General features: G+C 37.2%; 1 protein-coding gene across 1 annotated transcript in view; it reads left to right on the forward strand.

Annotated features, from left to right (window-relative positions):
- Positions 1–25,334, forward strand: part of SNRK (SNF related kinase) — a 70,208-nt gene that overhangs the window by 8,595 nt on the left and 36,279 nt on the right. The window contains exons 2-3 of the mRNA XM_012470712.2: positions 5,980–6,041; positions 9,572–10,266. Coding sequence (XP_012326135.1) covers positions 9,678–10,266 — 589 coding nt within the window. The 5' untranslated portion in view covers positions 5,980–6,041; positions 9,572–9,677. The remainder of the gene's footprint in view (positions 1–5,979; positions 6,042–9,571; positions 10,267–25,334) is intronic.

Raw genomic sequence — 25,334 nt, forward strand, 5'->3', positions numbered from 1 at the left:
CCCAGGAGGCAGAAAGGTTGCAGTGAACCAAAATGTGGGCTACACTCCAGCCTGGATGACATAGTGAGGCTCTGTCTGTTAACCCAATGTTAACAGTATGCCACCATATTTTGAGGCTATTTCATTTCATGGGGAAGTCTCACAACACGATGTTAAGTAAAAAAAAAAAAATTTATATACAAAATTTCATAGTATAAAATCCCCCCAAAAAGATTGGGATTTTATACTGTGAAATTTTGTATATAATTTTTTTTTTTTTACTTAACATCGTGTTGTGAGACTTCCCCATGAAATGAAATAGCCTCAAAATATGGTGGCATACTGTTAACATTGGGTATATTGTGTTTTATTTAGCCATTTCCTTATTGTAGAGCTTTAGATTATTTGATTTATTTTTTGCATGTATAAATATCACTGAACATTGTTGAATATAAATATTTGTCCACATCTTTCTTTGAGACATGAATCTAGTAGTTAAATTATTGTCAAGGATATTATTTTAAGTCTCTAGAGACAGGTTGAGTATCTCTTGTCTAAAATGCTTAGCACCAGAAGTGTTTTGGATTTTGTCAGATTTTGTAACATTTGCATATACTTAATGATGAGACCTAAGTTTAAACCTGAAATTCATTTCTGTTTGATTTACACCTATAATTTTATACACTATTTTTAATAATTTTGTTTATGAAACAAAGTTCTAACTGCATTTCCTCTCAAAAACTAATAGAACGGTGATTGGTCATATGAGGGTTTTTTTTACTTGTGGTGTCTTGTTGGCACTAGAAGTTTCAGATTTTGGAGCATTTTGGATTTCATATTTTCAGTTTTGGGATGCTCAACCTGTACACATATTGCCAAATTGTTTTCCAAAAAGATAGCTTGCTTGTAGTCCCACCAGTGTAAGAGAATCCCTGAGTGAGCCTGTCTTTGAGTCAGAGTCAGTGAAATGTTAGGTACCAGTATTTTGGTTTATTGATGAGGTTTTTTTTCTGTTTCTTGATTGTTTTTTGACTATTTTTTAATGACCATCTTCATCAAAATATTAACAGGAGGGAAAAAAAGATGATAGGGAATTAAAATGAGTTTTGACAGTGTTAATAAAAGCTTTGGATCAGAGGAGATTTAGAGTATTAAGTTTTAAAATTTTCCATAACTTCCAACTTAATATTCTGTTTTCCTGGGAACAGTAAGTAATTGTGGGTTGGATTTATTTATTTTGGAGTAATTTCTACACACCCAGCTTTTGTTTATGTCATTACTTATTATGTGTGCTGGAGTTGTCACCATACTAATTTTTAAGTCCTACTTAACCATAGGTAGAAATAATGACATGCTTAGCATTTTTCATCGCTTTAACAAGAGACAGAATCTGTTTAGGAATTTCAACTTATTATCTGTGTTGCTGGTCCAGGTCTTGTGGTGTGGTTGTTAATCTCTTCCTCTCTACAAATTACTAGATACTATACACCAGTTAATAATTTGCCTAACTACTGAATACATTCAAATTCCTTGATATATGCTGGACCATAGTTTGTTTTACTTAGAGGAAATAAAGATTACTTAAACCAGTACTTCAAGGATTCTGCATTGGCAACCAAATCATTGCCTCAAGAAACTGGAACAGGCTTCTCATTATGACATTCCTAGTCCCTCAGCGGCCCCTAGTCCATTAACATTGATGAAAATGAAGAACTTACTTTAGTAGGCAGTTACCTTGTCTTGGAAAATGCTTTCTTAGAGACTTAGGAGTACTGATTGCCCAAAAGAACATTTCTAATAATAAATTATTTTAATCTTTTAATTTGTATTTCCCATCTTGATTTCATCTAGTGATTGCAGACTGATAACTGCATAACCACATTGTAACGTTCAACCAATCCAGTGAAAAATTCTGAATTCTTCTACAACCTGGGACCTATTGACCTGTTTATGGTTCTCATTTTTGATTTATAGCTTATATTAATGACTCCTAGGAGGAGGCCTGCTATCCCTAAAAAGTGAAATATTGTTTGCTTTTTTTTTTTTTTTTTTGAGACTGAGTCTCTCTCTGTCACCTAGGCTGGAGTGCAGTGGTGTGTTCTCGACTCACTGCAACCTCCGCCTCCTGGGGTCAAGCGATTCTCCTGCCTCAGCCTCCCGAGTAGCTGGGACTACAGACCTGTGCCACCACACCTGGCTAATTTTTGTATTTTTAATAGAGATGGTGCTTTACCGTGTTGGCCTGGCTGGTCTCAAACTCCTGACCTCAAGTGATGCACCTGCCTTGGCTTCCCAGAGTGCTGGGATTACAGGTGTGAGCCACTACACCTGGCTGAAATACTGTTTACTTTGAATAAAGAAAACGGCAGTGGTGACTGCATGACAGGGTTGTGTTTATTTTGCTTGACTTAAAGGTTATTCCTGGAAGACTTAGTTTACTGTCTTCCTTTCAGCCTGTACCATTTTTAAAATTTTAGCAGTAAGATTAGGTTGGTAATATCATTGAGAGAGTGTTAATTCCTCTACTTAAGTTGGCTTTTCTATAGATGTACAGTTTAAGTCTGCTATTTCTCAGGAGTAAGGATTACAGTTTTCATTTTCTGGTATTTGTAAAAGATACCAGATAATTTCTATGTATAAGAAGCTTAAATGCAGTTTTAGTGTAACTTTGCAATAACTCAGCCTTTGGTTGTCTGTATGAGATGGAGATACTGGCATAGTTTTTTTTTTTTTTTTTTTTTTTTAAAGCATTTAGTGTGTTGGAGAGGAATTTTGGAGGAAAACCTATATTCTAAACAAAATGTTTATTACTATAGATAAACTGTAGAAGTAGTACAATTTTTGCACACAGCCCTTTTTGTTCAACTCCTCTACTTTCTCATGCCAAGGATTGGTTCAGAGTGGTATCCAAGCAGAGCTGCCTTTGTTGAGCATACTCTTTTGTCCCTACCTCTCTCTAAGAGGTGTGAGGAAGAGGCATTTGTTTGATGTACAGATGAGACTGCAATGGTGATGATGATGTTGAAACGCTAAAAGTGAGTTTTAACAAGAATAACAGGGTGAATTCCAAATTGATAGTAGGTTTAGCAGAAGCTGGTTCTACAACTGTTTTCAGCAGCTTGCAAAACGTGTGTAGGGCCACCCACACTTCCTTCCTCTTCTCCAGCCACACCCACATGCTTCAGTTGCTTCTGTTCTCTTTAGTGGGAGAACATCAGTATATTCTTGCGACACTTAACGGTGCTTGTTTCTCAGACACAAGTTTTTATATTATGAGCACTCTTGGCAAGTTGGCCTATTTCACTTAGGTCCAGCCTAGTTGTATGCCTGTGCTAAATAAGAAGGTTGCTTTAGAATGGCCTATTTTAGTGGTTGCTGTTTAAAAACATGTTATCTTAGCTGTATAGTCATTAAAAATACTGATTTAGAAGAATTTAGTGCATGGGAAAATGTTCGCTTTATAAAGTAGAGGAAATAGTAATGATCAAATTTCATGTCCAAAATCTTAGCTTTGTAAAGAACCATAAGTATAAAGGATGTACACTCAGACCTGATGAGAAATCATCCTAGATAAGATTATAGGTGATTTTTATTTTCTTTTTTATGCTTTTATGTATTTACTAAAGTTTCTAAAGTGAACTTGTACTTTCCAACTTGTTTTTTGGAGAGAAGTATTGTAAAAATAGTTACATTTTTTTTTCTTTTTTTTTTTTTTTTGTTTGAGATGGACCATTGCTCTGTCCCCCAGGTTGAAGTGCAGTGCCACGATCTCGGCTTACTGCAACCTCTATCTCCCAGCTTCTGCCTCAGCCTCCCAAGTAGTTTGGAGTACAAGCACACACCACCTCATCTGGGTAGTTTTTGTATTTTTGGTAGAGAAGGGGTTTTACCATATTGGTCAGGCTGGTCTTAAACTCCTCATCTCAGGTAATCCACCCGCCTCAGCCTCTGAAAGTGCTGGAATTGCAGGTGTGAGCCACCGTGCATGGCCACAAATCTGTTTTTACTCTGACATCCCCCAAGCCCCTAAGTATTATCCTATTTTATTTCTTTAAAAATTGTGTCTGGGCATATATTATAAATAGAAAATGATTAGGAAGAATGTATACCAAAATGTGAACAGATGTTATCATAAAGGATTGGATGTTGTTTTCAGAATTCTCCCCACCCCTTTTTTTTGCCAATCTATATTCTAATTGTATTTTTCTCCTGAACTAAACAGATTTTTCTTTCATAATTGTTTTTGAGATTTTCTATAAGAATGTATTTGATGTGAAAAAATGTAAAGGAGTATTAAGTCCTTTTTGTAAGACTAAATTTGATAGGAAATTATCTTAATATTTTAAAAGCAAATACTTAGATTTTATGAGATGTTTTATTGAAAAACCCCAGACTTTGATGCCGAACTAGAGACATTATTTCCTACATCTTACAACACTCATTTTCAATTTAATTTATTTTAGGAAATTGAACAACAGTTCAGTTTCTGAATTGTTCTCTCTTATGAAAGCAAAAGAGAGATAATAGTTTGGTAAATTCATTCTCTTGAAGTAGGGTAAACAACTGAAAGAATTGCTGCTTGGATGGTAGAAACATCATCACTGTAACAATGATGGTGGTGGTGGTGGCTGGTATTTACAGAATCCTTATTCTGTGCCAGGTATTATTCGAAACTCTTTAGCTATATTAACTCATTTGATCCTCACCGCATCCTATGAGATTGTATTCTTATTCTAATATTTTCTAATGAAGAAACAGACCATACAGAGAGGTCAAGGTAACTTGCTGAGTTTCTTGGCTAGTGATTGGTGAGCTGGGATTCAAATGCAGTTCTTGGTCTTTAGAACCAGTACTTAGCACTGTACTACCACACTGCTTTGCCACAGAGACTAGGGTTGAAACAGGGGCTGTTGGAAAAAGCCCCTGCAGGCAAGAATAGTGGAAGGAGCTACCATATCCCTCTTGGAGCTGAAGGACCAGTCAGGTAGGCATCCCAGGGTTCATCTGGCTTTGCCAGCCCTGTGTGTGCTGCAGAACTGTTGCTCCTTGTTCCCTCATTCCTGGCAGGATACTTGCTTTCAAATCTAGAGGTCAACCACCTTTCCTCCTTCTTCTACCTTTCTTATCTTGTTTCCCCCATTCCCTTGCATTCCTTTTCTCCCAAGTGCGTTGTAACTTTACCTGAACACCTCTTGACCTTAGTGTATAGTGTAAATTATGTTGGTGTAATGTGAACGTGTAGGCCTTTCTGCTATTGCTGTAATAATTCATTTTCATGGAAAGACCTGCAAGTCTACCTCGGTCAATATTCCCTCATTCTGCCACAAAGTTGGATGTAAGTAATTTGCTCACATTCTTTTTGTCTGTGGTGATAGTTTCTTTGTTACTATCAAGTGGCAGGCCTCTGATGGTGAAGATGTTTTGTGTGATCCCTGATGCTGGCATCATAAGTGATTTCTACTTGCCTTCTAGAGGACAGTGTGTTGTAAAGGTTGGCCTCCTTGACTGCTGTAGTTGAGTGTTTTCATGAGTCTGTAGGGGTTCCTAGAGATGGGGTGGCTTTGACGCCAGGCTGAGCATGATTGGAGCTAGAGACTGCTGCTTCTTAGGCAAGTCGAGCCTCATTGTACCTACCATGAAGTTTCATGGAGAGGATTCAGTGAAATGTGAGTTTAGGGCCTGTTACCCAGGAGGCATTTAAAAAATGGCAGTTGTACTGTTATTCATTATTATTTCTTCTTTCCAATGGAATAATATTTCTGGCCTGTCTGCCTGGAAAAATCTCTGTTCACTCTGAAATGCCTGTTAACCAAAGGTTGCTTTAAGGAGTTGTAATTCCCAGAAGGCAGAAGGATAATAGGGGGAGACTGGGTTACTAAAAACAAATTTTACTATTTTTATACATTTGTCTAGATCCAGCCTTAGAGTATATATTTTGATTTTAAGCAAAATTCAAACAAATAGAACTAAATGTAAATCTTTTTCTGTTTTTTCTTTTAGGAAAAAGAAGCAACTAACAAAACACTGTGATAACAAGGATTATTCAGTATGCAGTTTGCAGGGTATGTCTTGGAGACAGTACAAATTCACCTTTACTTTACATAAGCCACATCTTAACATTCAGCATTGATGTTCAGAATGACTTTTGGGAACTGCAAGATCCTCAAAGATCAAAAAAACGATTTAGTTACTTTGTACTCTTACTCAAAATGTACTTGATATTAGGATTAGACAGTAGACTAGTATTTAAAAACATGTTCACTAACAAGGATATTTTTTGTCTCAACTTTCAGTTAATCATAATGTCCTGTTCTTAGCTTACAATTTAATTGTGGTTTCACAGACTCTGGAAAAGGGGTGCTCATACAAAACTGAATTATTGGATAGTAGAGTGAATGTTTCACTATAAGGTACTGTCATTGTGAGGAGACCAATCAGATTCTTTTCCATGAGCTTGCTATAGATTAAAAGTTATTTCACTGTGCCCTCTTGTTGGCACAGGTTTGGTAGGAGAAACATCAATTTTTTTTTTTTGAGATGGAGTCTTGCTCTGTCACCAGACTGGAGTGCAGTGGTGCAATCTTGGCTCACTGCAACCTCCGCCTCCTGGGTTCAAGCGATTCTTCTGCCTCAGCCTCCTGAGTAGCTGGGACCACAGGCGCGTGCCACCACGCCCGGCTAATTTTTTTTTTGTATTTTTAATAGAGACAGGGTTTCACTGTGTTGGCCAGGATGGTCTTGATCTCTTGACCTCATGATCCTCCCGCCTCAGCCTCCCAAAGTGCTGGGATTACAGGTGTGAGCCACCGTGCCCGGCCACATCAAGGTTTGATAGTAGTTATCTCTGGGTGTGTGAGGCTCTGAAAAAGAAACGTTTTCATTTGTTTTTGTAATAAAAGTTTTATTTTTAAAAATCAGATTCATTTATAAAATCTGATTTATATGTCACTTTCCAGGAACACATCTAAACTAAAATGATAGATGAAAAGAACAAAGTTATGTAACTTGGGGGCAACCTGAAGGAATGTGTTTTGAAAGCTAAAGCGGCATGTGCAAGCTTATGGAATAGAAACATAGACAGAGTTGGGTAGAATTTTAAGCATAATTGTTGCCCTTGTAATTAATTGAAGTTAAATATTTAAAGATAGTTTCCTGTCCCCCTAGAGTTTTTATATTTGAAAATTAAATATACCTAAATTAAAGTTTATTTTGGGGGAACTACTTTCCAAATAAAGCAAGGTCTTTCAATTCGGATTTTCTTGTTAATCCTGTCATTAAAATTATTAGCTCAGATGACAGGGATAATATACATATAGAAGAAATTTGCTTCCACCCCTCCCAACACCTAGGCATTATATTGGTTTATTATTTAAAAATCTTAAAAGTCTAAAAATCTTAATAGCAGGATTAATAGTTTAGTTTTGGTTCTGAAATCAATTTGCAGACACAGTGTAGTATACGTTTTAAAGCAAAGACTTTGGTGTCAGGCAGACCTGGGTTTCAATCCAGCTCTTTTACATACTGGCCATGTAGCCTAGGCCAAGTTACTGTGCCTCAAAATGGGTCTAAAAATTGCTGTCTCTGAGGGAAATTGTGAGGATTGAATAGGATGATGTGAAGCATTTGGTATGTGACTGATGTGTAATACTCATTCAGTAAATGGTAGTATAGTGCTATTTATTATTATAATAATTACTAAAATGCAAAAGACATATATTAGTAAACATGTTAACAATGACTTTTTAAACTTATAATTAAACTTGTATAAATTTTGTGAGGGCATATGTGATTCAGATCATTTCTGAAGTGGTATAAATGTAATAATGACTTTATGCTTCTTTTATAGTTGGTATTTTAACTCTTAAGATGATAGTATCCTAAATGGGGCATTACTGATTAGAGGAGCCAAATGTTTATAAAGAGTGTGGGCTTTGAAATTTATGAATTAGGCATGAATCCTAGCTTTTATAGTTAGTGTCATTTTGTACCTAGAGCAATCTATTGCCTTGGCTATAAAAATGAGACCAGTGCTGACTGGCCAGGCATAGTGACTCAAGCCTGTAATCCTTGCACTTTGGGAGGCCAAGGCAGGAGGATTGAATGAGGCCAGGAGTTCAAGACCAGCCTGAGCAACATAGCAGGTCTCTAATAAAAATAAATAACAGTTTTTAAAAATTAAAAAAACTTACCTATTGTATGTCAAATTTCATTTTTTAGGGTATTTTTATCTAAGTGGACTCAATAATTAATGCTCTTAATATGTAACTGAAAATGTGAAACTGTATATTGAGAGCATTAGAAAAAACTTCACTAAAGGGATAGATATTGATTAACAGGAGACAGAGCTAGCCTTAGGAGGTTGCTGTATTCCTCGTTGGATTTTGTTACTCAGTTCTGTTAAATGATGGTCAGAAAAAAGTGAGGGTTCAGCCTGTGAGATTTAAAGTTGCATGTAAACTTGTGTAATTTTATACAAGTTTTTTTTTGTTTTTCTGAGTCAGTGTCGTATATATTCATTCATTATAAAAGTTGAAAATTCTAAGTACAGTATGAAATGTGGTTCTTAAAAACCAAATGGTCTAAGACTTAAATCACCTCTAAGAATGCATGCCTGTTTACTTTTGGAATATCATCACGTTGTGGTGGGTTGTGATTGAGAGGTGGAAAATAATCATTAAAAATCAGCATAACTGATAAGTACCAGTAAATTAGCAAATATTTATTAAGTACCTACTACCACATACCTAGAACCTCCTCAAAAAATTTGCTATATTCAAAAAGTCAATGTTAATATGTTTACTATGTGTTAAGTACCTACTATGTGCCAGGTGCTTATCCTAGACAGTAGTGATCCAAGAGCAAACAATTACCTCCTAAACATTTTAGAAAAAGTTGCATTTCAAAATTTAATAAAACCGTTTTGATTACATGCTATTTGTAAGCACTGTTCTAGGTGTTGGGGGAAAGTAGAAGAAAAAGTAGAGCCTTAGAGTAGAAAATCCCCAAGAACCTTCTACTGTTAGGATGGAGGAGACAGTGTACCCGAATACTTGTAGAGTAAGACCACACGAGATGGAGGTATCTCAAGGTGCTCTGGAAATATTGAAGAGAGAAGGTAATCCCAACTGGAAGAATTAGAGAAAGCTTCACAGAATGGATGTTTTTTGCACTTAAAGGAAATATTGGTCTTGGGGAAATCGAAAAGTTGTTGGGTTTCTGTCCAAATGTTTCTTCTTTGTGTTTTCCCTTGTCAGCTCTTGCCTTACTTTTTAAGATACTAATTAATATTACTTTTAGAAAATGTTTGTTTTTTAAACATGCTTATAAAATTTTCTTTTTTCTGACATCAGCAAAAAATTGCTTCCAACTAATTTTTGTTTGTTTGTAAAAATTCAATATGGTATTTAAATTCTCAGCCTTTGTGATATAAATTAAATATAGAAATAGGTTGTTATGAATGACCCTGACTCATTTTATATCTCAATTTGTTTTCTTCAAGTTTCTCTTAAAATGAAAAAAAAAAAAAAAGGTTTTAAAGTATGTGAAGAAGAGTCACAGAAACTTAATTTTGTTTCTCCTCTTTATTTTGTAGATATCCATGATGACACTGAAAATGAATTTTTTGTGTTCGCCAGATATTCTTATATGAGAAGATCTATTTCAAACTGTCTAAATATTTTTTCTTCTGTTGGACCAGCATGGCAGGATTTAAGAGAGGGTATGATGGAAAGATTGCTGGATTATATGATCTGGATAAAACCTTGGGTCGAGGTCATTTTGCCGTGGTTAAACTTGCCAGGCATGTCTTTACAGGTGAAAAGGTGGCAGTAAAAGTTATTGACAAGACAAAACTGGACACTCTAGCTACCGGTCATCTTTTCCAGGAAGTGAGATGCATGAAACTAGTGCAGCATCCTAACATCGTCCGCCTTTATGAAGTTATTGACACCCAGACCAAACTATATCTTATTTTAGAACTTGGGGATGGAGGAGATATGTTTGATTATATAATGAAACATGAGGAGGGTCTTAATGAAGACTTGGCCAAGAGGTACTTTGCACAGATAGTTCATGCTATATCTTATTGCCATAAACTCCATGTGGTTCACAGAGACTTAAAACCAGAGAATGTAGTCTTCTTTGAAAAACAAGGTCTTGTAAAGTTGACAGACTTTGGGTTCAGCAACAAATTTCAACCAGGGAAGAAGCTCACTACAAGCTGTGGATCTCTTGCATATTCTGCTCCAGAAATTCTACTTGGTGATGAGTATGATGCACCTGCAGTAGGTAGGTGACTTCTGTCCAGTATTTGCCCATTTGAATTCTGTCAGCTAGAGTTGGTCAAATAGATTGTTTATCTAAAAATGATTTCTAGAGAATGTCTGTTAAATTGATCTTAACTGGCAAATTGGGTTTCATAAATGCCATATATTCCTAAAGCTGGCAGTTTGTTTATTTCAGCCTTTAGATGGCAAATGTCTAAAGTATATTTGTGAGTACAAAGGAAAATGAGTAAGTTATCATTTAAGGTAATCTCTTTTCTGTTCATTGTAATTTTTTTAAAGGTCTGAATGCTTTTCCTATCTTAGATTTTTCTTCTAGTGGCTCTCTTTAGCCATCTCCTCTCTGTGCATATCCTCTGACAATCATTAGAGACCCATATTGGAAAGGTACTGTGACTGTTACACTACAGTGTAAATAATTTGGGTATTGGAGTCATTTATTAACTGTGAACTTGAACAAGTGCTTGACTACTCTGCCTCATTTTTTATCCATAATACAGAATTTAGGTACAGGTATAGCACTCCCATATTATCTTGTTTACTTTTCACAGTGACCTGTGTGGTTGTTATTGTCCTTCCCATTGTTCAGAATAGAAAACTGACTTGCAGAGGCCTTCTGTCTGGTGGATTCTGGAATTGTGGTACCTTTGGCATTCCTAGCTACCTTCTTTCCCAGTCCATACACTTGTGCTCTTGTCAAGATTTATCTATTTGTGGTGGAAATATTTACTGCCTTTCAGTTTATGTCAACTTTGTCTCCTTGGGATTGTATTTGTTTTGAAGATGATGTAGGAATTTGTTCTTTTTTAAGGATTTGTTGATCTGAAGTTACGGTCAGCTTTTTAATTTGTTAGTTTAAACTTGGGAAAAATGCACTAATATTACATGCACATAATGTCAGATTCATACATAAGAGTATTCTGTTTGCATTTGTGATAATTTGAAATGCAGGTTAAAGGATTAATGACAAAGGTGCACTTAACATTGAAGAGTGTTGGTGTTGTATTGAATACTCTATACACCAAGACACTGATTTTCATGTTAAGACTATTATGGAAAAGAAAGGGTTAATGAGCGGTTTCTGCCTACTACAGATAACCAGACTTCACTGAAATCTTTCATTGGAATATTTGAGCAGAGATTTTTGATTAGTGGAGCCATTCTAATCAGAAAATGAAGCCAGGAATTTCCAGAAGAGGAAACATAAATATTTCCTCTTGAACATGAAAAAATCTTCAACCTCATTAGTACAAATTTAATAAATTAAAAATAAGATACTCTTTCATACTTTTCACATTGGGAAAAACTAAAGTCAGGCAAAACTAAGTGTTGGTAAGACTATAGAATATCAGGAACTCTTGTACTATTTAGAAGACAATTTGGCAGTATCTTGTAAAGTTAAAGATGTACACATCTGGTGACCCAGCAATTCTCTCCTACATATGCACCCTAGGGTTGCTCTCACTTAGGTGTACAAGAAATTTTCAAAGAACCCTTTTAACAGCATTGTTGAGTATACATCAGGGGAATAATTTGTTCAGTATTTGTATTGAACTCTATACATTGTGAAAATTAATGAAACATTTTTGCCAACATGATTGGATCTCACAAGCATACTGTTCGAGGGGAAAAAGCAATTTGATGAAGAGTACATATAACATATAAAATTTTAAGACATACAAAGCAATGTTATTTATTGTTTAGGAGTATGTGTACATGTGGCACATGTAGTACCTGTAGTAAACTCTGAAGAATCCATGGGAGCAAGATAGGTTACTTCTGAGGGGCAAGCATATCTAGGGTTTCAGCTGTATTGGTGATGTTTATTTTCTAAGTTGGGCGATGGGTACATAGGGGTTCATTGCAATGTTCCTGTTTCCCCCCTTATATCTTAAATATTACATAATAAAACTTTCAAAAAGCCATTTAAAAAGGAAAAGAAAACCACTTGGGAAGATGTTCACCAGTCTGATAAATGATTACTGTGTTTTGGTGAGGTAGGCTTGGGTGGAGTTCATGGGTAACTTTTTTATTTTCATTATTTATAATTATTTCAATTCATATTGTGTCATGTGTGATTGAAATAAATATAGAATTGCTTTTTTTTAAAAAAAGGACAAGTATCTTTCTGTTAATATATGATTAGTTTATCATGCCAAAATTAGTGATTTTTGTTTAGCAAAATGAGCATAAACAAAAATTAAAATCTGTCATATTAAATTGTAGCTGTTACTGAATAAAAAAATTAATAAGTATTTTATAGTATACTGGTCCTCAGCATTGAGATTTAGCTGAGGAATTGTCTATTTATTATTATTTTCAAAAAATCAGATTTTGATTTTACTTATAAACTGTACTTTTTGTTTTCTGTCATTGTTTTTGTCTTTCATCTTTATTCTTTCTAGTATCTTTGAGGTTTCCTATCTTTTAATACCATCATGTATCAAAAGCTTATTTCTTTAATGTTTTGACCTCTAACAAAAGGATTTAATGCTATATGATGCCCTCTCCCACAATATCTGATGACATCCTAGGGGTTTCACTCTGCAGTTGTTATTTATTGCTAAATTTATCTTTGGTTTCTTATTTAACTGAAAAGTTATTTAGAAAGTTGTTCCTTTTTAAAAATTCAAAATGGATAGATTTATTTTTCTCTTTACTTGTCTGGTTTTTAACTTCTAATTTTAGTACATTGAAGTTAATAAATATGCCCAATTGGTTTCTGCTTCAGACACTATTTGTAGGTTTTCTTTTTGGCTTGATACATGATAATTTATACCATGGTGACTATTCTTTATGTGATTAAAATAATTGTATATTTAGAGTTTTTATACACAATTAAGGTTATGCATTATGCAGTTTGTTCCTTTGTACCCTTACATGTTTTTATTCTAACCTGTCATTTTCTGAGAGAATGCTATCTCCTATTCTGATCTCTGAATTTTGTATTTTAATCAATTTTTGCTTTATACATAGTATTGTCAACCTATGATTGACAATAAAGATATTAAAAATTTCTAATATATTTTACATGATGAATTATACCTTTTATCAATATGAAAGTATACTTAGAAGATGGCCGAATAGAAACATCTCTGGAGTGCAGTCCCAGTGAGAACAGCATAGAGGGTGAGTGCTCACTGCATTTCCAAACAATTTTTCACTGCCCATAGACCAGGAGATTCCTGGGCTGAAAAGTGCCACGAGTTTTCAGCGCGGCAGTTTCAGCCAGTGCCACATCAGCGCACAGGAACTCACACAAGTCTGGGCGGCCGTTTCGACTGGTGCCCAGAACACCTGGGAGACAGAGCTGCCCATCAACTGAAAGGAAGGGGGCTGAGACAGGGAGCCAGGCGATCTGGCCCGATGGGTATCACCCCCACAAAACAAGCAATCTGAAATGCTCTGGATTGAGAGATTCGCAGCAAGTGCAACTGGACCCAGGACCATCCAGCTCAGTGAGGGGAAGGGCGTCCCCTACTACCGAGGCAGTCCGCCACTACCGAGGCAGTTCACACAGCAGCTGGGCAGAGCCTCTGGCAGCTCAGCAACAACTCTGCTGGCAGACTGTGACTAGACTACTCTGTGCCGGGTAGGGTATCTATGAAAAAAGGCAGCAGCACGACAGGAACTTACAAATAAAGCCAACCTTCCTAGGATACAGCACCTGGGAAAAGAGGCGGTTATGAGTTCCGCTGCAGCAGACTTAAAAGTACCTGCCTAGCAACTCTGCATGCAACAGCGGAGCTCCCAACACAGCACCTGAGTTCCTATAAGGGACAGACTGTCTCCTCAAGCAACTCCCCAACCCCTGTATACCCAAAGAGACACCTCATAAAGGAGAGCTCAGGCCGACATCTGGCGGGTACCCTTCTAGGATCAGGATAGCAGAGGAAGAAACCGGCGGCAACCCTTGCTGTTCTGCAGACCCCGTGGGCGTTCCCCAGGTGAGCAGGGTCTGGAGTGGACCTCCACCGGTTCTGCAGCAGAGGGGCCTGACTGCTGGAAGGAAAACTAAGAAGCAGAAAGAAATTGCTTCAACATCAACAAACAGGACATCCACTCAGAGACCCCATCCAAAAGTCACCAACTACAAAGACCCCGGGTAGATAAAAACGACTAAGATGGGAAGAAACCAGCACAAAAAGGATAAAAGCACCAAAAACCAGAACACCTCTCCTCGTCCAGGGTATCACAACTCATCACCAGCTAGGGATCAAAGATGGATGGAGAATGAATCTGATGAATTGACAGAAACAGGATTCAGAAGGTGGGTAATAACAAACTTCTCAGAGCTAAAAGAACATGTGCTAACCCAATGCAAAGAAACTAAGAACCTGGAAAAAAGGTTAGATGAGATGCTAACTAGAATAAACAGCCTAGAGAAGAATATAAACGACTTCATGGAGCTGAAAAACACAGCACGAGAACTTCGCGAAGCATACACAAGTTTCAGTAGCCGAATCGACCAAGCAGAAGAAAGGGTATCAGAGATTGAAGATCAACTCAATGAAATAAAATGAGAAGGTAAGAATAGAGAAAAAAAGAGTGAAAAGAAATGAACAAAGCCTCCAAGACATATGGGATTATGTGAAAAGACCTAATCTACATTTGATAGGTGTACCTGAATGTGACAGAGAGAATGAATCCAAGCTGGAAAACACACTTCAGGATATTATCCAGGAAAACTTCCCCAGCCTAGCAAGGCAGGCCACCATTCAAGTCCAGGAAATACAGAGAACACCACAAAGATATTCGTCAAGAAGAGCAACCCCAAGGTACATAATCATCAGATTCAGCAGGGTTGAAATGAAGGAAAACATGCTAAAGGCAGCAAGAGAAAAAGGTCGGATTACTCACAAAGGGAAGCCCATCAGACTCACAGCGGATCTCTCAGCAGAAACCTACAAGCCAGAAGAGAGTGGGGGCCAATATTCAACATCCTTAAAGTAAATAACTTTCAACCTAGAATTTCATATCCAGCCAAACTAAGCTTCATAAGCAAAGGAGAAAGAATATCCTTTATGGAAAAGCAGTTGCTGAGAGGTTTCGTCACCAACAACCTGCCTTACAAGACCTCCTGAAAGAAGCACTAAACAAGGAAAGGAACAATCAGTACCAGCCACTCCAAAAACATACCAAATGGTAAAGACCATCGACAAAATAAACAAAAATGTGTCAACTAATGGGCAAAACATCCAGCTAGCATCAAAATGGCAGGATCACATTTACAAATAACAATATTAACCTTCAATGTAAATGGACTAAATGCCCCAAACAAAAGACACGGACTGACAAATTGGATAAAAAGTCAAAACCCATTGTGTTATATTCAGGAAACCCATCTCACATGCAAGGACACACATAGGCTAAAAATAAAGGAATGGAGGAAGATGTGTCAAGCAGTTGGAGAGCAAAATAAAGCAGGAGTTGCAATCCTAGTCTCTGATAAAATAGACTTTAAACCAACAAAGATCAAAAGAGACAAGGGCGTTACATAATGGTAAAAGGAACAATGCAACAAGAAGAGCTACCAATCCTAAATATATATATACACACCCTAAATATATAATATATATATGCACCCAGATACATAAAGCAAGTTCTTAAGGACCTACAAAGAGACTTAGACTCCCATACAATAATCGTGGGAGACTTTAACACTCCACTGTCAATATTAGACAGATCAACGAGACAGAAAATTAACAAGGATATCCAGGACTTGAACTCAGGTCTGGACCAAGTGGACCTAATAGGCATCTACAGAAATCTCTACCCCAAATCCACAGAATATACATTCTTCTCAGCACCACATGGCACCTACTCTAAAACTGACCACATAATTGGAAGTAAATCACTCCTCAGCAAATGCAAAAGAACAGAAATCATAACAAACAGTCTCTCAGACCACAGTGCAATCAAATTAGAACTCAGAATTAAAAAACTAACTCAGGACCCCACAACTTCATGGAAACTGAACAACTGGCTCTTGAATATTGACTGGATGAACAATGAAATGAAGGCAGAAATAAAGATGTTCTTCAAAACCAACAAGAATGAAGACACAACGTACCAAAATCTCTGGGACACATTTAAAGCAGTGTCTAGAGGGAATCTTATAGAAATAAATGCCCACATGAGAAGCGGGGCAAGTTCTAAAATTGACACCCTATTGTCAAAATTGAAAGAACTAGAGGAGCAAGATCAAACAAACTCAAAAGCTAGCAGAAGACAAGAAATAAGTAAGATCAGAGCAGAACTGAAGGAGATCGAGATACAAAAAATCCTTCAAAAAGTCAACAAATCCAGGAGCTGTTTTTTTGAAAAGATCATAATAGACCGCTAGCCAGATTGATAAAAAAGAAAAGGGAGAAGAATCAAATAGCTGTAATAAAAAATGATAAAGGGGGTATCACCACTGACTGCACAAAAATACAAATTACAATCAGAGATTACTACAAACAACTCTGTGCACATAAAACAGTAAACCTGGAAGAAATGGATAAATTCCTGGACACTTGCACCCTCCCAAGCCTAAACCAGGAAGAAGTTGAAACCTTGAACACACCAATAACAAGGGCTGAAGTTGAGGCAGCAATTAATAGCCCACCAACCAAAAAAAGTCCGGGTCCAGACGGGTTCACGGCCAAATGCTACCAGACATACAAAGAGGAGCTGGTACCACTCCTTCTGAAACTATTCCAAATGACACAAAAAGAGGGAATCCTTCCCAGATCATTTTATGAGACCAACATCATCCTGATATCAAAACCTGGCAGAGACTCAACAAAGAAAGAAAACTTCAAGCCAATATCCATGATGAACATAGATGCAAAAATCTTCAATAAAATACTGGCAAACTGATTGCAACAGCACATCAAAAAGCTTATCCATCACGATCAAGTAGGCTCATTCTGGGTATCCAGGTCTGGTTCAACATACGCAATTTGTAAGTGTAATCCACCACATAAACAGAACGAAAGACAAAAACCACATGATTATCTCAATAGATGCAGAGAAGGCCTTTGACAAAATTCAACATCGCTTTATGCTAAAAACTCTCAATAAACTAGATATGGAAGGAACATATCTCAAAAAAATAAAAGCTATTTACAACAAACCTACGGCCAATATCATACTGAGTGGGCAAAAACTGGAAGCATTCCTTTTGAAATCTGGCATTAGACAAGGATGCCCTCTGTCACCAATCCTATTCAATATAGTATTGGATTTTCTAGCCACAGCAGTTAGGCAAGAAAAAGAAATAAAGGGTATTCAATTAGGAAAGGAGGAAGTCAAATCGTCTCTCTTTGCAGACTACATGGTTGTATATTTAGAACACCCTATCATCTCAGCCCCAAATCTCCTTAAACTGATAAGCATCTTCAGCAAAGTCTCAGGGTACATAATCAATGTGCAGAAATCACAGGCATTCCTATACACCAGTAACAGACTTAAAGAGAGCCAAATTATGAGCAAATTCCCATTCACAATTGCACAAAGAGAATAAAATATCTAGGAATACAACTAACAAAGGATGTAAAGGACCTCTTCAAGGAGAACTACAAACCACGGCCCAAGGAAATAAGAGAGGACACAAACAGATGGAGAAACATTCCGTGCTCATGGTTAGGAAGAATCAGTATCATGAAAATGGCCATACTTCCCAAAGTAATTTACAGATTCAGTGCTATCCCTATCAAGCTATCAATGACCTTCTTCACAGAACTGGAAAAAACTACTTTAACATATGGAACCAAAAGAGAGCCCACATAGCCAAGACAGTCCTAAGCAAAAAGAACAAAGCTGGAGGCATCACGCTACCTGATTTCAAACTATACTGCAAAAGTACAGTAATCAAAACAGCATGGTACTGGTACCAAAACAGAGATATAGACCAATGGAACAGAACAGAGGCCCTGTAGGCAGTGCAACACATCTGCAACCATCTGATCTTTGACAGACCTGACAAAAACAAGCAATGGGGAAAGGATTCCCTGTTTAATAAATGGTGTTGGGAAAACTGGCTAGCCATGTGCAGAAAGCAGAAACTGGACCCCTTCCTGACATCTTACACTAAAATTAACTCCAGATGAATTAAAGACTTAAACATAAGACCTAACACCATAAAAACCCTAGAAGTAAACCTAGGCAAAACCATTCAGGTCATAGGCATAGGCAAGGACTTCGTGACTAAAACACCAAAAGCATTGGCAACAGAAGCCAAAATAGACAAATGGAACCTAATTAAACTCCAGAGCTTCTGTACAGCAACAGAAACAATCATTAGAGTGAACCAGCAACCAACAGAATGGGAAAAAATTTTTGCAAGCTACCCATCTGACAAAGGGCCAATATCCAGAATCTACAAAGAACTAAAACAGATTTACAAGAAGAAAACAATCCCATCCAAAAGTGGGCAAAGGATATGAACAGACACTTTTCAAAAGAAAACATACATAAGGCCAACAGACATGAAAAAATGCTCATCATCACTGATTATTAGAGAAATGCAAATCAAAACCACATTGAGATACCACCTCATGCCAGTTAGAATGGCGATCATTAAAAAATCTGGAGACAACAGATGCTAGAGAGGATGTGGAGAAATAGGAACACTTTTACACTATTAGTGGGACTGTAAACTAGTTCAACCATTGTGGAAGACAGTGTGGCACTTCCTCAAGGACCTAGAAATAGAAATTCCATTTGACCCAGCAATCTCATTACTGAGTATATACCCAAAGGATTATAAATCATTCTATTATAAAGACACATGCACACGTACATTCATAGCAACACTGTTTACAATAGCAAAGACCTGGAACCAACCCAAATGCCCATTGACGGTAGACTGGATAAGGAAAATGTGGCACATATACACCATGGAATACTATGCAGCCATAAAAAGGATGAATTTGTGTCCTTTGTAGGGACATGGACACATGTCCTGGAAACCATTCATTCCATCAATCTGGAAACCATCATTCTCAGCAAACTGACACAAGAATAGAAAATCAAGCACCACATGTTCTCACCCATAGGCGTGTGTTGAACAATGAGAACATATGGACACAGGAAGGGGAGCATCACACAATGGGGCTGTTGGGGAGTGGCCAAGGGAGGGACAGTGGGGTGGGTGGGGAAGTTGGGGAGGGATAACATGGGGAGAAATGCCAGATGTAGGTGATGGGGGGGTGGAGGCAGCAAACCACATTGCCATGTGTGTACCTATGCAACAATCCTGCATGATCTGCACATGTACCCCAGATCCTAAAGTACAATTAAAAAAAAAAAAGGAAAGAAAGTATACCTATTTGATACATATTCCTTAAATTCTGTTTTGTCATTGCTTTAGATTTATTCCTTTTAAATAATAAAGGTGTATTTGATTTTATTGTACTTTATTGCATGTCTCAGATCTTCTGGATTTTTTGTTTACTTACAAATTGAAGGTTGTTGCAACCTTTCATCAAGCAAGTCTCTTGGCACCATTTTTCCCACAGCTTATGCTCACATCATGTCTGTCTGTCACATTTTGGTAATTCTCAAAAGATCTTAAACGTTGTCATTATTTATCTTTTATGGTGATCTGTGGTGAGTGATCTTTGATGTTACTATTGTAGATGTTTTGGGGTGCCAGACACAGCACCCATATAAGACAGCAAACTTAACTGATAAATGTTCTGGGTGTTCTGACTGTTCCACCTACCAGCCATCCTCCCATCTCTCTCTCTCCTTGGGCTTTCCTGTTCTCTCAGACACAATAACATTGAAATTAGGCCGATTAATTACAGTGGCCTCTAGGTGTTCAAGTGAAAGGAAGAGTGGTACGTCTCTCACTTTAAGTCAAAAATTGGAAATGATTAAGCTTAGTGAGGAAGACATAGTGAGCCAAGATAGACTGAAAGCTAGGCTTCATGCACTTAACCGTTAGCCAAGTTATGAATGCAAAACAAAAGTTCTTGAAGGAAATTAAAAGTGCCACTCCAATGAACACATGAATGGTAAGAAAGTGAGACAGCCTTATTGTTGATATGAAGAAAGTTTTAGTGGTGTGGGTAGAAGATCCAACCAGCCACAATATTCCCTTAAGCCGTAGCCTAATCCAGAGCAAGGCCCTAACTCTACTCAGTTCTCTGAGGGCTAAGAGAGGGAGGAAGCTGCAGAGGAAAAGTTTGAAACTAGCAGTTTGATTCATGAGGTTTAAAGAAAGAAGTCATCTCTATAACATAAAAGGTACAAGATGAAACAGCAAGCGCTAGTGGAGAAGCTGCATCAAGTTAGCCAGAACATCTAGCTAAGACAATTGAAGAAGGTGGCTCCACTGAAAACAGATGTCTGATGTAACTAAAATAGACTTCTATTGGAAGAAGATCCCGTCTAGGACTTTAATAGCTAGAGAGGGGAAGTCAATGCCTGGTTTCAAAGCCTCAAAAGGCAGGCTGGCGCTCTTGTTATGGGTAAATTCAGCTGGTGACTTAAAATTGAAGCCCTGCTCATTGACCATTCAGAAAAATCCTAGGGCCATTAAGAATTAAGCCAAGTGGGTGGGGAGGGATAATGTGGGTAGAAATGCCAGGTATAAGTGATGGGGCAATGGAGACAGCAAACCACCTTGCCAAGTATGTACCTGTGCGACAATCCTGCATGATCTGCACATGGACCCCAGATCCTGAAGTACAATTAAAGAAAAAAAAGATTTAAGTCAAATATACTCTACCTGTGCTCTATAAATCGAACAACAAAGCCTGGATGACAACACATCTGTTTATAGCATAGTTTACTCAGAAAAAAAGATTCCTTTTAAAGTCCTACCACTCATTGACAGTGCATCTGGTCACCCAAGAGCTCTGATGGAGATGTACAAGGAGATTGATGATGTTTGCATGCAGATAACACAGCATTCATTCTGCAGCCCATGGATCAAGGAGTAATTTTGATTTTTCAAGTCGTCTTATTTAAGAAATGCATCTTGTAAGGCTATTGCTGCCATAGGTAGTAATTCTTCTGATTATCTGGGCAAAGACTGAAAACTTTCTGGAAAGGATTCACTATTAAGAACATTCATGACTCATGGGAGGAGGTCAGAATATCAGCATTAAGAGGAGTTTGGAAGAAGTTGATTGCAGCCCTCATGGATGACTTTCAGGGGTTCAGATTTTCAGTGGAGGAAATAACTGCATATGTGGTGGAAACAGGAAGAGAAATAGAAAGAGAGCCTGAAGATATGACTGAATTGATACAGTCTCATGATAAAACTTGAATGGATGAGGAGTGGCTTCTTAGGGGTGGGCAAAGAATGTGGTTTCTTTTTTTTTTTTATCTTAATTTTTTTAAATCCATGAACGCAGGTAAAGAAAGTGGTTTCTTGAGATGGATTCTACTAGTGAAGGTGTGGTGATTATTGTTGAAATGACAACAAAGGATTCAGACTATTACATAAACTTACATAGTAAGTTTAGTAAAGCAGTAGCAGGGTTTGAGAGAATTCACTTCAGTTTTGAAAGAAGTTCTACAGTTCTGCTGTGGGTAAAATGCTGTCAAACAGCATTGCATGCCACAGATAAATCTTTCATGAAAGGAAGAATCAAATGATGCAGCGAACTTCATTGTTGTCTTATTTTAAGAAATAACCATAGCCATGCCAACCTTCAGCAGCTACCACCCTGATTAGTAAGCAGCCATCATCAAGGCAGGAACTTCCACCAGCAAAAAGATACATGCCTCGACTCACTGAAGGCTCAGATTATTGTTAACATTTTTTAGAAATAAGTTTTTTTTTTTCTTCTTTGAGATAGGGACTCACTCTGTAGCCCAGGCTGGAGTGTAGTGGCATGATCATAGTTGACTATAGACTTGAACTTCTGAGCTCAAGCAGTCCTTGCACTTCAGCCTCCTGAGTAACTGGGACTACAGGCATGCACCACCACATCTAGCTAATTTTTAAAGTTTTGTAAAGGAAGGATCTTACTATGTTGCCTGGGCTAGTCTTGATAAAGTTTTTTTTTATTTTTTTATTTTTTTGCGTGTGACACAGCCCCAGGAGATTCTGGGAACATGTGCACCTCTTAAAATATTTTTAAATTAAGGTATGTACATTATCTGTTTTAGACATAATGCTATTGCACATTTAATAGACTACAGTATAGTATAAACATAACATTTTATGCACTAGGAAACAATATTTGTGTGTCTTGCTTTATTGCAACATTCGCTTTATTTCAGTGGTCTGGAACTGAACCCACAGTATCTCTGAGGTATGCCTGTATGTAGTTGTATTTCGTATCTAATCTATGAATCAGTCTTTGAATAGGTGAATTTTATTTGTTTATATTTATTATTACTGGAATGTTTGGACTTACTTGTTCTATCTTATTTTATGGTTTTCATTTGCCATTATTATTTATTACCTTTTCCCATATTTTGTTAGATTATTCAAGCTTTCTTTGCTCTTTCCCCCTCTGTGGTTTTCATGTTGTGTAGTCTGTTTCTCTTTATGTTGGTGTCCACCTTTAATGTCTAGAGTCAGACAGTATCCATATTATTTCTCCTACCCAACAGATAAGAATCAGTTTGCTTTTACTTCTTTTTTGGTTAATAACATTCTTAATTGCTTGTGTTTGTCTGGATAAATACTTTTTACTTAATTTTATGAATTTCTTAGTCTCCCTATCCTTTTCTTGGATTATTTTTATTTTGCTTTGTTTTGTTTGTAACCCTTTCAGAGAGGATTTGCGAAAAATTCAAGTCCTTATCTGTCTAAAAATGTCTTCACATTTGAATGATTGTTTGGCTGGATATAGAAATATATATTCAAAGTCATTTTTCTCCCAACTTTGAAGATACGTTTTCACAGATATTTTTCTGTCATCTTTTTGCTTTTAAAGTTATCAGTGAGTAGTCTGATGCAAGAGTAGTTTTCTTTCTAGAAATACATTTCATTGATTCTGTGGAGCATATTTTGTTTTTAATATTTTAACACTTCTGAAAGTGCTTCATTAAGCAGGTTTTCTTGGGTGCTGCTGCTTCTGTTTGATGAACTTGATTCCTGTCTTTCATTGTACTCATTTTTTCTGCATTCTTGGGGATGTTAGTTGTTTGTTCATCTTTGTTTTTGAGATTCCCAGATACCTTGTCTGTGAATATGATGTCTGAGTAATCTAGTAGATAATGGGAGAGGAGCAGGGTCATACAGCTAACTGGGAAGCCCTGCTATCTGGTCTTACTATTTGTTAGGTTGTTAATATACCTCTTGGACACCATCCCTCTCTCTCTGTTCCTAATGTCCACAATAGAGAGGAGCATACTCAACTTGATAAAGAGAATCTACAAAAACCCTAGAACACATGTCTGCTTGGACATTCTTGGAACACATCTGCTTGGGCATGCTTGGTGCTGGTGTACTATTATGAGGTAGGAAATTAGTCCCCAGTTAATCCTTCTAATGGTTGTCTGGGTACAGTTCTTTCCTGTTTCCAATGTGCAGCACCTTTTGAAAGGAGCACCACAGAAGGCTCCCCCCTTCCCCAAGCTGTGTTTTGGGGCTCTAGTTTCCTCTTTCAGTCTGATACTACTTGCCTTCTGCTGTTTCTGTCATATCTAGGGATTTGGGAAGAGGAAGGGTAGCTGGGTCATGCTCAGGCACTATTGATTCAGTCACATCTGTGGGCTTTCAAGAATGTATATTAAGTTGATTTCACAGAGTTAGAAAGGGTCGGGGGGGAAAGGATCTGTGTGAAAAATCCTGGAATCTCTCATTGCAGTCTCTGAAATTTCTGTGGTAGGGAATGCAGTGCAGTGCAGTGCAGTGGTGTACAGTGTGGAGAGCTCATTGCTGCTTGTCATATCAGTTTACCCAGTGGAAGAACATACAGGGCAATGAACTTGTGGCTGCTGGGCTAAGACAGGCGTAATGCCTTTGCTCTGAGTGACCAGGCTCTGCTGAAACTGACGAATGCCTGGCTGCTTGTCCTGTGGGGTGGCCTGTTTGTAGTGAGGCTCCAAGTGAATTTCTTGGTAAGTAAAGGTTTTGGCAGAGCAGCATTAGGAAATAACTTACTCTTAAAAAAATGATACTTTAAAAATGTCTTCATTATAGAAACTCTAGAATGGGAAAATTGTTTCTTGAATCACAGATTCACAATTTTTTAATATTTTTTAAACCCTGACATTATTTATGACTTTTTTTCTATTTTCCTAAAAATCCTTATTTTCAAGTTAAAATGCATTAAAGTATTGAGTACTTTGTCATCTCACCTAAGGTTTGGAGTCTTCTAGGATGTTACAACTCTGGATCTCAAAAATCCTTATTTTAGGTGTTTCCTAGTTGATAAACTATTTCAAAGATGAAATATTTAGTCTCTGCGTTAATTCTTACTACCAGTTATGCCATATCAATGAAAGCTGAGTTACTTGAAACATGGCTCCATATGGATACAGTGCAAATGTTTGGATTTAGATTAAGTCTTGAATATAAACAAAAAGCCTGTATACATACTCTACAGTATTTCTCATTTGCAGTTCAGCATTTAATGGAAATTGTTTAGAGTCGTGGGGTGTGTCCTCACACATGTTGGTGTGCAAAAAACTAGAGGTCTTTTTTTAATCTGTATTTCGTCCTACATTAAAATATTACTCCTTGCCTGCTCTAAGTAAACAAGGAATAAGAGAGGAACATCCTCAACTTTGTAAAGAGAATCTACAAAAAAACCTACAGGTAACATCCTACTTAATGGTGAAAGACTGAATGCTTTTGTCCTATGTTGAGAAACAAGGCAAGGATATACACATAATCACTTTTACTCAGCGTAGTACTGAAAGTTACACAAAGATAGGAAAAGAAGAAATAAAACTTTCTCTGCTTTCAGATGACATGAAAGTCTACATAGACAATCTCATGGAATCTACAGAAAAATTCCTAGAACTAAAATGAATTCTGCAAGATCACAGGATATAAGATCAATACAAAATCAATTGCATTTCTATAATACTGATAATGAGCATGTAGAGACCAAAATTTAAAGTCATGCCAAAGAAAGTGAAATACCTAGGTACATATCTAACAAGACA

The sequence above is a fragment of the Aotus nancymaae genome, unplaced genomic scaffold, assembly GCF_030222135.1.
Source record: "Aotus nancymaae isolate 86718 unplaced genomic scaffold, 86718_ANA_hifiasm-v0.15.2.pri h1tg000067l, whole genome shotgun sequence".
NCBI lineage: Eukaryota > Metazoa > Chordata > Mammalia > Primates > Aotidae > Aotus > Aotus nancymaae.